The sequence below is a fragment of the Vigna radiata genome, chromosome 9 (assembly GCF_000741045.1).
Source record: "Vigna radiata var. radiata cultivar VC1973A chromosome 9, Vradiata_ver6, whole genome shotgun sequence".
NCBI classification, from domain to species: Eukaryota; Viridiplantae; Streptophyta; class Magnoliopsida; order Fabales; family Fabaceae; genus Vigna; species Vigna radiata.
The window spans coordinates 13246159-13261020 of record NC_028359.1 but is presented as its reverse complement, the minus strand read 5'-3'; the positions used below and the strand labels follow the sequence as shown (position 1 = coordinate 13261020).

General features: G+C 30.8%; 1 protein-coding gene across 1 annotated transcript; it reads left to right on the top strand.

Moving 5' to 3' along the window:
- The first annotated feature begins 6430 nt into the window (after positions 1–6430).
- LOC106773381 (chaperone protein ClpC1, chloroplastic-like) lies at positions 6431–8957 on the top strand. Its single transcript, XM_014660079.2, has 5 exons — positions 6431–6511; positions 6886–7071; positions 7153–7371; positions 7477–7694; positions 7818–8957. The coding sequence occupies exons 1-5, from the start codon at positions 6431–6433 to the stop codon at positions 8863–8865; spliced, it is 1752 nt and encodes a 583-aa protein (XP_014515565.1). The 3' UTR covers positions 8866–8957.
- Positions 8958–14862: the final 5905 nt, after the last annotated feature.

Here is a 14862-nt window from a genome sequence, read left to right as displayed (position 1 = left end):
TCTGGTAGACTTATAGGCGTCAATTAGCAGGAGCCCGACGTCTATATGTCTGCAGCATTAATTTCTGCCATATAGACGTCGGGGCCTCCAACGAACCGACGTCTATAACGATGAAGGAAATGACTTTTCACCTAACAGTCAAAGATAAGGTTGGAAGGACCGACGTCTAAAATTCTATAGATGTCAGAAATCGACCTAACGGACACCTACATTGCCAATTTATTTACGAAAATGTCATCAATCATCAATATACGTCGTGTTTATCCTTAACTGATGTCTAGCATGTGACGTTAAACAGTGTTTTTGCACTAGTGTAATATAAAATTTTGATGTTTTTAAAGAATAAATTAAACCTCGATATAATTTTCAATCTAATTTATATTTAATTATCAATTTATAATTCAATTTCAAGTTTGAATTACGAAATCAAAAATTAATATAATATTATGAAGAACATAACTGAAACTAGATAAGAGATGAAGAGGGTTTAAGCAAATATTGATTGGACATAAACTCAATCCTTATTAAAATTGATGTCGTAACCTGATTTTCATATATTTAGTTCATCATAAGAGAAGAATAAAAACAAAGATATGACAAGAAGAAAAACAAAACATGAAAAAAAGAAAAAAAAAAGATAAGAACAAATTTTAATTTTGAATTAAAAATATTTCTAAAAATAAGTTTTTGTTATAATAAATTAAAAATAAGAAAAAAGTTAGTTTTTAGTTTTTTTTTTTCTAAAAATATTTGGAGAAAGGTGTTCAAGCATCTCTATTGTCTTTATTATGATGACATAATCATGAGTCACACGCATTTAATGAAAAAGTGCATTTTATTCATATCATATGGATAGATATGGTTTATTTCATGCATTGCACTTTCGGTTTCTTATTTAGGAATATAATGCCAATGCAGAGCCACAAACAATAGCTGTATTCGCCTGCATGCCACAATATAATATATTGCTCTACAACACTAATTTAATTAAATATTTATACAATAATCATATAATTGTAATTAATGAATGAAGATATATTTTTATATGACATTTAATTAATTTTAGTTTTAGGAAAAATCAATACTATGATGTCATGGGACTAGGACATCTAATGTAAGATGAATGTATAGAATGAGTCAGCAAAAAGCTTTGTAGATTGCGTCCTCTACCTGTAAGATCTAAGAATGTTATTCTTAAAGTTGATTTGAATTGAAAGGCATAGAATCACAATTTTATCTGTGATGATGTTGAGCATAAAAGAATATCGGTGTTTCAGAGGAAAGGACCATTTTCAACCAATAACATATTTCCATAAAAAGAAAGAAAATTCTCTACCTCAACCCTCGCCTGTCTATTTTAAATATAAGAGTAAGTTTTATTACAAATAAAAGACTAAATAATTTGTTCATTATCATAAGTATTGAGTTTTCGGTATAATAAGAAAAAAAAGTTACATTTTTTAAGTTTTATTTAAACTAAAATATTTATATGAAAATTATATGAAAATAATGGAATTTTTCAATGGATGTAATCTCTATATCACATCTTTCTTTCGTATTCACTATAGTGTCAAAATGAGTTACAATCCGCGAACCAATCCAACTCACCACAGGTTTGGGTTGGGTTTGAAAAAAAAATATTTTTTTTATAGGATCAATTTTCAACCCGATTCATCCAGATTGAACCCGTGGTGAGCCGGGTTGGCTCACCAACCCACCTAATTTTATTTTATTAATTTATTATCTTATGAAATCCTAAAAACTACCATCTCGCTCATTATACGTGGATTTTATTGTACTTTTTATTATTATTTTGAATTATTTTGAGTTTAACATCATTTTCGGAGTGAAAATTATTTAGATTTGAACTACAAAAAGTTTGTAAACTTTTTTATTTAAAAGAAAATTATAATTAAGTGAGCTAGTGAGCTAACCCGTTTAACCCACCAACCTGTGGTGGGTCAAGCCAGGTTCGAATTTTTCTGGCTTGCTGATAAATGAGTCGGGTTGGGCTGACTCACTAAGTGACCAACCCGTGGTGGATCGGGTCGGATCGGACGGGGTGACCCGTTTTGACAGCACTAGTATTAACGATACTTCAATCCAAATATGCTTTGAAAAATTGAGAATTAAGTAATAATATGGTACAAGACTACGTGTTTCATATTCTTTTTATGTGTTTGACTAAGACAAGGATTTATCATAAAGACAATAGTATGTTTTTTTTGTTAAAGAGGAATCATTATGAAAAATTTACATAAATGTGATTTGAGCCCAATGTAGAAACGAAATTAATATTCTTTTTAACTCAAAATCTAAAGGTAATATGTTTATAGATCTTTTTTCTTATATGGTTTTCCATTTTCTCATTTTTACCTAATGTAAGATTTAGACTTACATTTGGATTCTCAACAATCTCCCCTTTAAGAATTGAATCTTTTTACATTGATAAATTCCCTCTTGAGTAAGAGTATGTATGTGACCTTTACTTATACCATCGTTATTGTTGTTGTGGTTGTTGAGTTATTACTTTTATCAAAGTGCTTTTTTTCTTATCACCAAGATGAACTAACGACTTTGATGCCATTGGTGATTTTCTTAGGGAAGATTCATTACAAAGAGATTACAAAAATGTGATGAGTCCAACCCATATAAGGGATTGACACCATTTTCAACCCAAAACTTTAAGGTAATCAATTTTATGGGTCTTCTTTCTTATATGGTGCTCAATTTTCACATTTCTACCAAACGTGTGTTAACAAACAAGTCTTTCTGGATAAGCACTCTCTTATATTACTTGTTATGTGTATACACTGAGTAGTACAAGAACTATTTATAGACATTTTTGTCTCGACCCTTCAACTAAAATTCATTAAATGCAACTATTACCTAAACCATCATTAATGAACCCTATTGCATGCCACATTCACAATGGTCTGTAATGATTTATTTTGATGTCTCTTTTAGCACTTTATTTTCATGTTACTTGTTCTGCCATGTTTTGCTAATTCTCATAGGGGAAGAGTAACTAGAAAATTGATTTCTTGTTGTGCATCATCAAAAAAAGGGAAGATTGTTGATAGGGGAAGCTATATCTAGCAAAACTCGTCTCATATGTGTTTTTGATGATGAACAAAAGAAATGTTGTATAATTTCTTACACAACAAATGGCATAACAATTGCTTGATCTTTACTGTGTTTATGCTTGAAATGATTAGTATATAAATTCATTATATGGAAATGAATCATAAGTTGAAACATATTGCACATTGTATATCTGGAAGAAAAATCGATTAAATTATTTATATAATCTGTCAAATTTATTCATATTTCAGTACAAGCTTAACAATGGCAAAATAGTTGTGTATTAACCAATTACATTAGTTGTATAATCGATTAAAACACGATGTTATGCCAACATGTGTTTGTTGAGTGCATTGATGTGTTTGGAACGGAAAATGATTTGATAAATTTACTTAAGTATGGAACTTAATCGATTACATAAGTTTCATAATCGCTTAAATTTTTTATCTTATGAAAATCATTTTCATTAATATGACTGTTATATTTGTTTGCTGTTGGCTTGTGTGATTTATCTAATCGATTGCATGTGTCGTTTAATCTGTTAAATCTAAAACAAATGTAAAACTATTAAAGCAGAAAGAAAATCTTAACAGATTATATTAAAAGCGTAATTGATTAAATTGCGTCAAGATTAGAAAATCCTATAAATAGACGTCTTGCATGCTGATTCAATACAACTCTATGAACTTACACTTTGATAACTAACTATTTTGTTGAGTATTGATTGCAGGAGCGTCCTAAGACTTCTTGGAGAATCAAGATCATTCTTTTGGGAAATTCATAAAGATTCTTGCAAGAAAACTAAGCTGATACATTGTTGATCAATTCTACACTACTGGTGTATTCTTTGAGGATCAGTGTCCACATTACAATAAAGAGGATTGTGTTCCTGTTATTGTTAGCCAGGAGGAGAACCTTAGTGTTCTGCATTAGGAGTTGGGATTGCTCTCAAGGTGTACAAAAAATTGGGATTGCTTTCTAGGTTTGTGAGATTGTGAGGTGCTCACATATTGTACTGTAAGTGATATTGAGTGGAAAAGGATAGTGCATTGAGAGGGGATATCTCTATATTCTTGCTTGTATACTCTATCATTATAATGGTTCCCTTCAACTAAGGTTGTTGAAGGAAGACTAGATGTATGCTTAGCCAAACCAGTATAAATCTTTGTGTTGATCTTTCTCTCCTTCTCTTTCATTGTTGATTCATATACTTGACATATTGATTTCAAGAAAACTTAAAGATTTTGGAAAGCTTTTTAATAGAAGTTTTTTTGAAAGCAAAATCCACTTCACCCCCTCTTGGCTTGATATATTGGCATTACTTTTTCTATAATAAGGAAGTCATTTTAACCATTTTGGATAGGTTTAGGGTGCATCTAAATCAGTACAACAAGTTATTGTCATCTAGTATGGAATTGAGCGGTCTTGTGCAATGCTTAGTGCTGTCAAACCCGAAAGCCCCTAGGCTTCAAGGTGTTAAGTGTCACTTTAGGTGCTAAGCGTTATGAAGTCAGTAACTCTCTAACTCTTGGAAGTTGAGTGGTGTATTTGAACACTGAGCATCACTGGCCTACTATAGGTTTAGCACTCAACACCAGGGTTCTGGCGTTGTGCACCCTATTAACAGTTTGGGTTTTCACTTTCTTTCCTTTGATTTCTTATGAATGGTAGATATGTTGGTACTTTAAGGTTTGTTTGGTAATATATTGAATATTATGATAGTTTACGTATGAGGTCATGTATGTATTGAAGTATGGTTTGAAAAGAGTTTCTAAGGTGAAACTATTTATGGTTGTTCCAAGTAAATGTATTGATGTAGGGATTCAGTTTTGGAAGTTATCCTAATGCTCTAATAACCACTCCATTTTAAGTAAAGAAAGGGATTATGTGGTAAGGAGTAGCATGATCTCCGAGTCTATGATATGGTGTTATTTTTGTCCATAGATCATTAACAAACTAATCTTGTGTTGTAGCTTAGGGGGCTAGCTATTCCACCATTACAAGTGTACAACTTGTCATAGTCTGACATCAATATAATATATATATATATATATATATATATATATATATATATATATATATATATATATATATTCAGATTAGTCAAGTCCAGAATTCGTATGTATGCTTAGGTTTGATTTAGTTTGGAAATGAATTATGTTATATGATGTTTTATAATTGTATTATTTGATTCTTTTATAATATTAGTTTATCCTTATTGCATTCATTTATGTTTGTTTGCTATTGTTGTATGATTGAAATGATGGGTGTCAACAGAGAGAGATGATATTTATGTGGAGTAAGTTCTAGAAAGTGATGGTGCATATATTTAGTGATTATATTGTTAATATTTTCTTTTGGATTATTGTAAATTATAGAAACTTTCTGTAAATAAGTAAATAGTTTATTAGAGTTATGCATATAAATTTGATTTATAGTTATGTTTTGGATAACTGTACAAATATTTTTTATATACTTTCTAAATGATTATCTGTTCTAATTTATTAAATGTGTGATAATTTTTTAATAATGTTTAGATTATTGAAATGAAATGTTATAAGTGACTTATTAAAAAAGATGATGGTGGTTGAAGTGACTTATTTGAAAAGAAGTGATGATTGTTGGTGTGGTGTAAAAGTTTTAAGAAGTTTGATACTCGCATTATAAATTGGAAAAGCTAACCTTATTTTAACCAATATAAACGGCCTTTTAATTTTAGTGCTTCTTAAAATAACAAGTTTTCAAAAAAATTCAACCGTTCATTAATTAGACCCGGAATGCGACGATGCTGTTATCCATGAAAACAATGAATATTAATATACATAAGATTTTTCAAAAGGATTTGAAGAATCTATTAAAGACAGAATTCAAACCATTTTGCATTTTTTTCCTTTGTATAATCGGCACCATAAACAAGGCACAATTAAGTTCTACTAATTACTTACGCTTCTTTTACTTCATTGGAAACTAAACCGACAAGTTAATTTCATCAATTCAACATAAATAATAAATTTAATATACCATTATCTATTCAAGCTGTTACCACTGAAGAAAGTTTCTTTTTTCTTTGAAAATCTCTATGGACGATAGACATTCCTTCTGTCTATAACCTTTAGACTTCTTGGAAGGTACTAAGAACCTTTAGCAACAGTAATAGCTAGAGAAGTGCATTGTGTTCTTGAAAACAGTGCAAAAATGGTGATGATTACAAAGTAGTTTTGATGCTAATGTGGCCAGTGATTTTGGTATGAATAATGTACACTACACTCCTCTATATAACTCTTCCAAAATTGAGAAAAGTTTAACTAGAAAGGTTCTGTTGCAACTTTGGTTGGTGATTTTTGGAATGGAAAAGTTTGAGAAGAATAGTTTTGCGTCCCATACGCTTCTCAAGTATGGGACTGACCTTACACAAATGGCTAAAGAGGTGACTATTTTCTGTAAGCTCTGCAATTATGTATACTTCTGTAAATTGTAGGGTTTAGGGTTTGCCAAACCATTTGAATATCATACATCTCATTTTTTGTTGTTTGTGTCTGATCAAATTAAAACTAGATAAAATTGATATCTTATGAACTTTTCTGATATTCAGTATACTAACAGTGGATTTTGTTTGAAAATTTTGAAAAATTGATTTCTTCCTTTTCGTTTAGTTTTGTAAAACAAGTTCGTATATGAATTAGGGTATCCAAGTACCCTCATTTTATATCTTTTTTCTTGCTCATAGAAAAAACTACATTTTGGAATTTGGTAAGCAATGTTTTATGATAATGATGAAACACATTCCTTGTGTTTATGCAGGGAAAGTTAGATCCAGTTATAGGAAGGAGTAAAGAAATAGAGAGGGTTCAACAAATACTATGCAAAAGGAGGAAGAATAACCCTTGCCTTTTGGGTGATCCAGGTGTGGGGAAGACTGTGATTGCAGAAGGGCTTGCTCAAGGCATTGTCAATAAAACTGTTCCATTGAAACTCCAGGGAAATACGGTCATGATCCACTTAAATCTTTGACACGTTTAGATTCAAAGTTTGCAGTGATATTGTGTTGAGCCTAACATATACGTTCAGGTGATTGCCCTTGAAATGGGACGTCTTGTTGCTGGAACCACATACCGTGGGGATTTTGAGGAAAGAATGGTAGATTTGATTGAAGAAGTGAAAAAGAGTAATGGGAAAATCATTCTCTTCATTGATGAGCTTCACACTCTAATAGGAGCTGGTTCTTCTTCAAGAGCTCTTGATGCAGCCAATATATTGAAACCAGCTCTTGCAAGAGGTGAAATCAAGGTATATACATGCATGCATCAAGTACTTAATTTTCTTTACATTTCATTTTGACTTCAATTTGACTATTGGTGATATGAAATGCTTATCATAATCTGAGCTGTGCAGTGCCTTGGAGCAACAACTGTTCATGAGTACAGGAAGTACATTAAGAAGGATCCAGCACTGCAGAGGCGATTCCAAACGGTAGATGTGCCTGAACCAACTGTTGATGAGGCCATTGAAATATTGAAAGGGTTGAAAATCAAATATGAAAAGTTTCATGGCGTCACGTATGAAAATGATGCACTTGTTGCTGCATCTGCTTTATCAAAGCAATACATCAGGTTGTTAAATTCATAATCTCTAACCTTAAGTTAAAGCTTGCTTGTCATTGTTTTTGATGGAACTGATTTAGTGAGCAAATAATTGCATAGTTTACTGATGACATTATGCTCAATGTGATGCAGTGATGGTTTCCTTCCTGATAAGGCAATTGATGTAATTGATGAAGCTGGTGCAAAAGCTCAACTAACCGAAATTCAGGATTCATGTAAGAAAATCACAGCCGCAGATATACACCTAATAATCTCCATCAAAACAGGAATACCTATTGAGACAGTTTCACAAGAGGAAGCTGAAAAACTGCTGAAATTAGAGGAATCTCTGCAGAAAAAAGTTGTGGGACAACATGAAGCTGTAGAAGTAATAAGCAAAGCCATAAGAAGGGCACGTACAGGGATGAGGGACCCTGAGAAGCCTACTGCATGTTTCTTGTTCATTGGCCCAACTGGGGTTGGAAAAACTGAACTGGTTAAGGCTTTGGCTGTAGAATATTTTGGATCCAAGGAAGCTATGATTAGGTTTGACATGAGTGAGTTCATGGAGAGACATACTGTTTCAAAGCTAATTGGTTCTCCACCAGGGTATATAGGTCATGATGATGGTGGCCAACTCACTGAAGCTGTTCGTCGCCACCCTCATTCTTTGATTCTCTTTGATGAGATTGAAAAGGCTCACACAGATGTTTTCAATGTGTTTCTTCAGATTATGGATGATGCTAGGCTCACAGATGGCAAAGGGCAGGTTGTGGACTTCAAGAACACTGTCATCATAATGACTTCAAATTTAGGGTTTGGAAATCAAGGCAACGGTAACTTGGCTGCGGAGCTGAAGAGGAACTTTAGGGATGAGTTTTTGAACAGGCTTGATGAAATTGTTGTGTTCAAAAGCCTTTCAGAGTCTGAGCTGAATAAGATAGTGGATATAATACTTTGTGATGTTTGTAAAAGGGTTGAGAAAAAGAAAATGAAGCTGAATATGAGTGACAGATTCAAGAGAAAGTTGGTTGAGGAAGGTTACAATTCAAGGTATGGGGCAAGGCCTTTGAAGAGGGCAATAACTAGACTTCTTGAGGACACATTGGCTGATAAAATACTTGAAGGGTTTATTGCAGAAGGTAGCCATGTATATGTTGACCTTGATGATGATGGTGAGGTGATAATTGCTACTTCTTGATCATAATGATGTTATGTTTTACTAGTCTTGTTATTGTACACTGTAGATTTTTCTATAAGAAAAAAAAATAGTTCTGGTTTTTTGAGGGATATTGAGTTGGAAAATTCTTTTCGAAATTAATTAGAAGATGCTGAGTGATCTTCGAGTAAAGTTTGCTTTGAATTAAATGAAAAGGATAAAAAAATGTATATTATGGGAAAATTAAATCTAAAAGTATCACAATCAACTTTTTTCTCAATTCTAATGTGATTTTCAGTGTTAATATAACCATCGGTTTTATATTTAGAATAATAAAAAAAATAAGGATCATCTTACTTTATCATTTCCATTTTAATCTTACATTCATCAAACAACTTCATAAATTATTATTTTATTATAATCTCCTATTTATATTTCTTTTATGATATTAATACAGTATTTTATAATAGAACCCAATTTTCATGTGAAATTAAAATCGAGGAGTGTAAAGAATATTTTTAAATAAAATGAAGAAGATAGTTTATTGTTGAATATATAAATACAACTTTTGTCATAGTACAAATTTTACACTTTCCTTCAAGACATACCTTTTTTTTTTTCTCTAATATCTTTCCTAGTGCTTTTGTTAAGAAAATGAAAATAAAATAATAATGAAGGTAATTTTGATCCAAAATTTTTGTATAAGTTTTCTATTGAGTTATTAGAGGAATTGTCGACATTGTTGTCTTTATTTAAGACAGTTTGTGATGTTTTTAGCATTCTAATTATTATAGTTGTTAATAAATCTACTTTTAGTTCTAGTTCTCATGCGTTAATCAGCTATAAGACACCCATTTTAATGTATTAATCAGCTAACACACCCATTTTAATCCAAAATTGGTTGCGAAGTTATGTTATTATATATTTGAGTATTTATTTACTTAAATGTAAAGAAAGGAGATGCTTTTTGGAGATGAATTTGTTTTGGATTTCTCCACTAACTCTAATGTTATAAAAAGAAGGGATATAAGTGATTTTATGGGAAATGTTAATATGTATTTTTATAATTTTAGATTTTGCTTTGATGATTTTGGGTTGTATTCAACTATTTGAAATTTAAATTTAATAATGATTATCTTGGATCGATGTAAAAGATTAATTGAGAATGTGATGGTACATATAAAGCTTAAAATGGTTTTGGGTTATATTTAACTATTTAAAATTTAAATTTAATAATGACTATCTTGGAGTTAAAAATACAAGTTAAAGAATATAAATGTATAAAAGAAAGTCTATCTAGTACAAAAATAGCTTGAAAAGCATGTTAATAATCCAAAAATAGTTTATGTTAAGGTTATATATATTTGTAAACATGCAAAATTGAAATTCGTTCATATTTCTACTTTCATACATTTTGATCTCTAATTTTAAAAATAATAGATATAGTAAAAATAATAGATATAGTTTTTTAACTCAATAATATTAATTATTTTTTTTTTTAATTACATTTTAGCATTACATTTGAGTTGAAACATATTACATAATGTAAACTATTCAGTTTGAAATTCTGGTTGACACGTAAAAAAAAAGGCTTAATGTCATTGTTGGTTCTTATTTTCATCAATTTTGTTTGATGTGGAACTTTTTTTTTTAATGTTCGATGTAGTCCCTTATTCGTAATTTATGTTCAATTTGGTCATTTTCGCTGATGTCGTTTAAATTGCTAACGACACAGATTTCACGTAAAAAGAAATGGAATGACCTGCCACGCATCTCGCCACATTATCATCATCTTCTCCAAATTAGAAACCTTAATTTTCCTTCCATCAGTGCGTTGTCGTGCACCACACTCAGGCCATCATTTTCTCCATGTGAACTAAAGAATTCCAACTTCACAAGAACTTGTAAAGTGAAATCCTAAAAATCACAAAACCATTGAATGTGCAGAAAACCCAAAAATCACATAACCATTGAACCTGCAGAAAACTAGAATTCCCAAATTTGCTTCGAACATTAACCCTAGTTCGCGCAACAATAACGAATCTTTTTAGTCAAACCTTAATTCGCGCAAATCACGTTCAACTCCTAAATTTAAACAAAGATCATTCATCACAATAGGTTGCGCAACCTATACCATCTTTCTCGTGCATCATCATCAACACAAATCACAAAAACTCAATTTACGATGAACCCCTAATTCGCGAAATCGTGCCTCTTTCGTGAAAACTTGTAAAATCCCAAATCGGACCACCATTAAACATGTTCAACCTCCATTGATGATGCAAAACCATATGCAAGGAACAAAACCCCCAAATCAATTTCCATTAAATTACAAAAACCTATAGAAATTAGGGTTTTTGATTTGGGGAAGATGATGATAACAGGGTGAGATGATGATGTGAGTCAGCCACTGTAAACATTATTATGTGACAACTCATTCCTTTTTTCTTATGTGGAATCTACGTCGTTAACTATTTAAACGTCCTCAACGAAAAGGACAAAATTCAACATAAATTACGAAATTATAGACTACATTGAACATACGAAAAAAATTAGCCCCACATCAGACAAAGTTGACGAAAATAGGGACCAATAGTGATATTAAACCAAAAAATTATTACTTGAATTAGAAACTATTTATTCATTTTTAAAGATTGGAGATCAAAGTATATCAAACTTTAAAATAGGAATGAATTTAAATTTTGTGTTAGAGTTTACATACTAAAAACAAATTTAAGTCTTTATTTTATGTTAGAATAATGATAAGAGATGTTCTAACACCTTAGGTGGCAATTGACAACCTATATTTTTAAATCAGACTTTGACGTTGATGACTAAGATCATGTGAAAAAAAAAAACATATACGAACATTAAAACACACCTTTTAGTTTAGTTGAATATTCAATTGAGAACTTAAATAACTTGTATGCATTCTTTGTGTGATAGTGAGTTATTTTAGTAGAGTTTTTTTAAGCCATCTTTCATCCTATTTGTCTTTCTTAAGGCCAAAAAGAAAGTGTGACCCAAGTTTCAAAAATCATAAGCAAAAATTATGTTTATGGAATAGTTCTTCTTTTCACTAGAGCGACATTAATCGTAAGGAATCTAACAAGTTTTGGTTAATTTCAATGCAAATGATAAAGAGACAAGACAATTTAAAAGAATGTTTATATAATTGCAACTTTAAATCTGAGAAACTAATAGCAACCTCCTTAGCTAGGTTGGGCCAAAGCTAGGTGATGCTAAGATGGAACAAGGTGAAATTTTGGAGAATTAGGAGGAGAAGGCTCACGACCTTGATGCTTGGATGGTGATAGAGTGATATTTGATTATGCTCTTAGAGAGGTTAGGCTAACTCTAGATGAAAGTGGCTAGAGGAGACCACATGAGATGTTCTAACTTTTGGTGACCTAAGATGAATAGTATGACACAAAAAAGACACCATAACATTACTCAAATTCAAAGGTTAATACAAGAGTGGGAGACGCCTTTATTTTTAGGTTAAGGGTATCTCTAAATTGTAGAAGCTAGACCTAAAACTCAAACTTGACTAACTTGGAGAACAAGATGAAAAATCCTCTCCATTAGGAGGAGGACATGTGGACACTACCTATGGGAAATCCTCTCCAATGTGAGCATGACACATAACCACTCTCTCAAAGGTTTGGATAGCCCACTCCTTGCTCTTTGACATTCCACTTGGTCAACATTGAGCCTTGGCCTTTGTTGACTTAAGGTATAAAAACCATTCACTACTTGGCCCAAAAAAAGAAGGCCTAAAATAAGTCTACATTACTTAGCCCATAATAGAAAGTCTAAATAAATTCTAAACTATTTAATCAAAAGTATAATGCCAAATTATTCCTAGTCTAAAAGCTCTATAATGTCCCAAGATAGTCCTAGAAAGAGAGTTTAGACTTATCTTCTACATGACTTTAACTCTTTTTAAAAATGTTTGATCATAACTAAGAGGTATACCATCCAAAGGTAAGATACTTCTTCCCCTCATCAACTCCTTTTCAGATTCTTTCTATTATATTGTGTTCTTATCATGCTTTCATCCTCTTTCTCATTCCACTTCCTAAGCTGGCAAAAAAGCCTACCAAAATATAAAATTATCACAGTAAAAAAATAGTAAAATTCTCCAAAAAAAAATCTCATCAAGAAATCTCAATAATATCAATCAAACTTTACCCTTTCTATCACCCAAAAATCACTTATAATTCCCAAGAACTATGCCATTAGACTCACCATTCAATCTGCAACGTAACCCTACAAGAATTTTCCCAAAAGCACAAACCAAGACCACCAAGATCCTTTTCTACATAAAGATACTTTCAAGATCCTACAAAAACCTTACCCTACCCACCTAGATCATCCTTCTACAATTCCAAGCCATATTACCCAAAGTAGCATAAATCCTTCCAAAAAACAAAGTCTTCAAACCATAATTTGTCTTTCATCAAGTCATACTATAGGCTTCGACCTGAGTTTCTCCAAATGCATCAAAAGCCAAAAAAAAAAAAAAAATTAAAGAATCAACCAAGTCACAGAACTTCTCCACCCAGAAATCCGCCACTAAATCAAGACACTCGCCGCTAATTCATCGCCAAACCAATCTCTAAAAGGTTGGCAAGGAAAAAAGTTTCATTGTTTGCAGCTTTTTGTCTGTAGTTGCGGTTTTGCCCTGCAAAATTATGGGAAAAATTGCCACTTAGGTCCATTTGTCTAGAACATCAAGTAAGTAAAGTTGTGTATCTTTGTTAAATTTTGATTGTATAAAAAAATGTATAAAAATACTTAAACAAGTTTTAAGACTCACTTTCTTTAGAGATATACGAAGTTAAGTTTTTTCACCTTCTTGTTTTGAATCATGTCTTGTAATTTTTCTTTCTTAAAGTCACAATTATCTTGAATTATAATAGTTATATTTTTAGCTTTTGCATTTTATATGTGTAATTGAGTGCTTAAGACTAAAGTTATAAGATTGTATTTTTGCTTGATTTTTTCTTTTTTTTTGGCAATATTTAGTGAATGAAGCTTGATTAAACTTCAACATTAAACTTGAGAACAAAAAAACATCAACCAACTATCATAATATTCGAAAGGAATAACAAATAAATAATTTATAATAACTACTTAACTCTATATTAAATCTTTCTGTAGAGATTTTTCCACTAGTCTACATATTTCTTCCATTTTAAAAAATTTAATTTACTTGTATTATCAACTTATATTATTTATAGATAAATATCTAATAAGAATTTGCTAACATCCGAACATATTCTATCCTTCAATTCTTCTACCGCTTTCTTTAACAATTAAAATAATAAAAATAAAAATTCATTTAAAGGATAAATTGATAGTTTTGAATTATAATTATACAAATATCTAAAATAATTTCCCACCACCCACACTTTTACCCTTGGATCCTTCCACCTCTTCTTTTAGCAATCAAAAAGAAAATTCATTTGATAGATTTATCATTCTTTTACTTTTAAATAGAAAATAGAAATAATTAACAAATATTTCTCCATTAGTTTTCTTTCCTTACTAGTTATTTTCCGTAGAGTGAATAGTAATTAGATTTTCAACTTGTTCATAAAAAATGAGCCTAAATCGTGTTAAAAATGACTACGACAATGTAATAGTTAAAGAAAAATGTTAAAAACTTAATAAGTCAAAAACAGAAATAATATAAAAGATAAATAAAAAAAATCATTTATTGATTGAAATTATGTATAATAATAACAATTCAAAAACTGGTTATAAAATATAATAACCCATATTAATAGCAGAAAACAATCACTAAGACATAAAAATTCCATTAACAAATAATCATTTAAATTTGTATGATTTTGAATACTTGAAAATTCCTCTTTAGTCCTTTAAAATGTCAATTAAATACCATCAGATTTTGTTGTAAATCTTTATAAATCTTGATTGATCACTACAAATTTTTTTTATAAAATGTCTATGAAAATCTCAATAGATTACCCCCTCTTAAGTCAAATGAAACTTCTGCTCTCCAAGTGGCAA

Coding starts and splice junctions, on each gene's coding strand:
- LOC106773381 (XM_014660079.2), top strand. CDS start 6,431: ATGGAAAAGTTTGAGAAGAATAGTTTTGCGTCCCATACGCTTCTCAAG. Junction 6,512..6,885: donor TTACACAAATGGCTAAAGAG/GTGACTATTTTC, acceptor GTGTTTATGCAG/GGAAAGTTAGATCCAGTTAT. Junction 7,695..7,817: donor TTATCAAAGCAATACATCAG/GTTGTTAAATTC, acceptor AATGTGATGCAG/TGATGGTTTCCTTCCTGATA.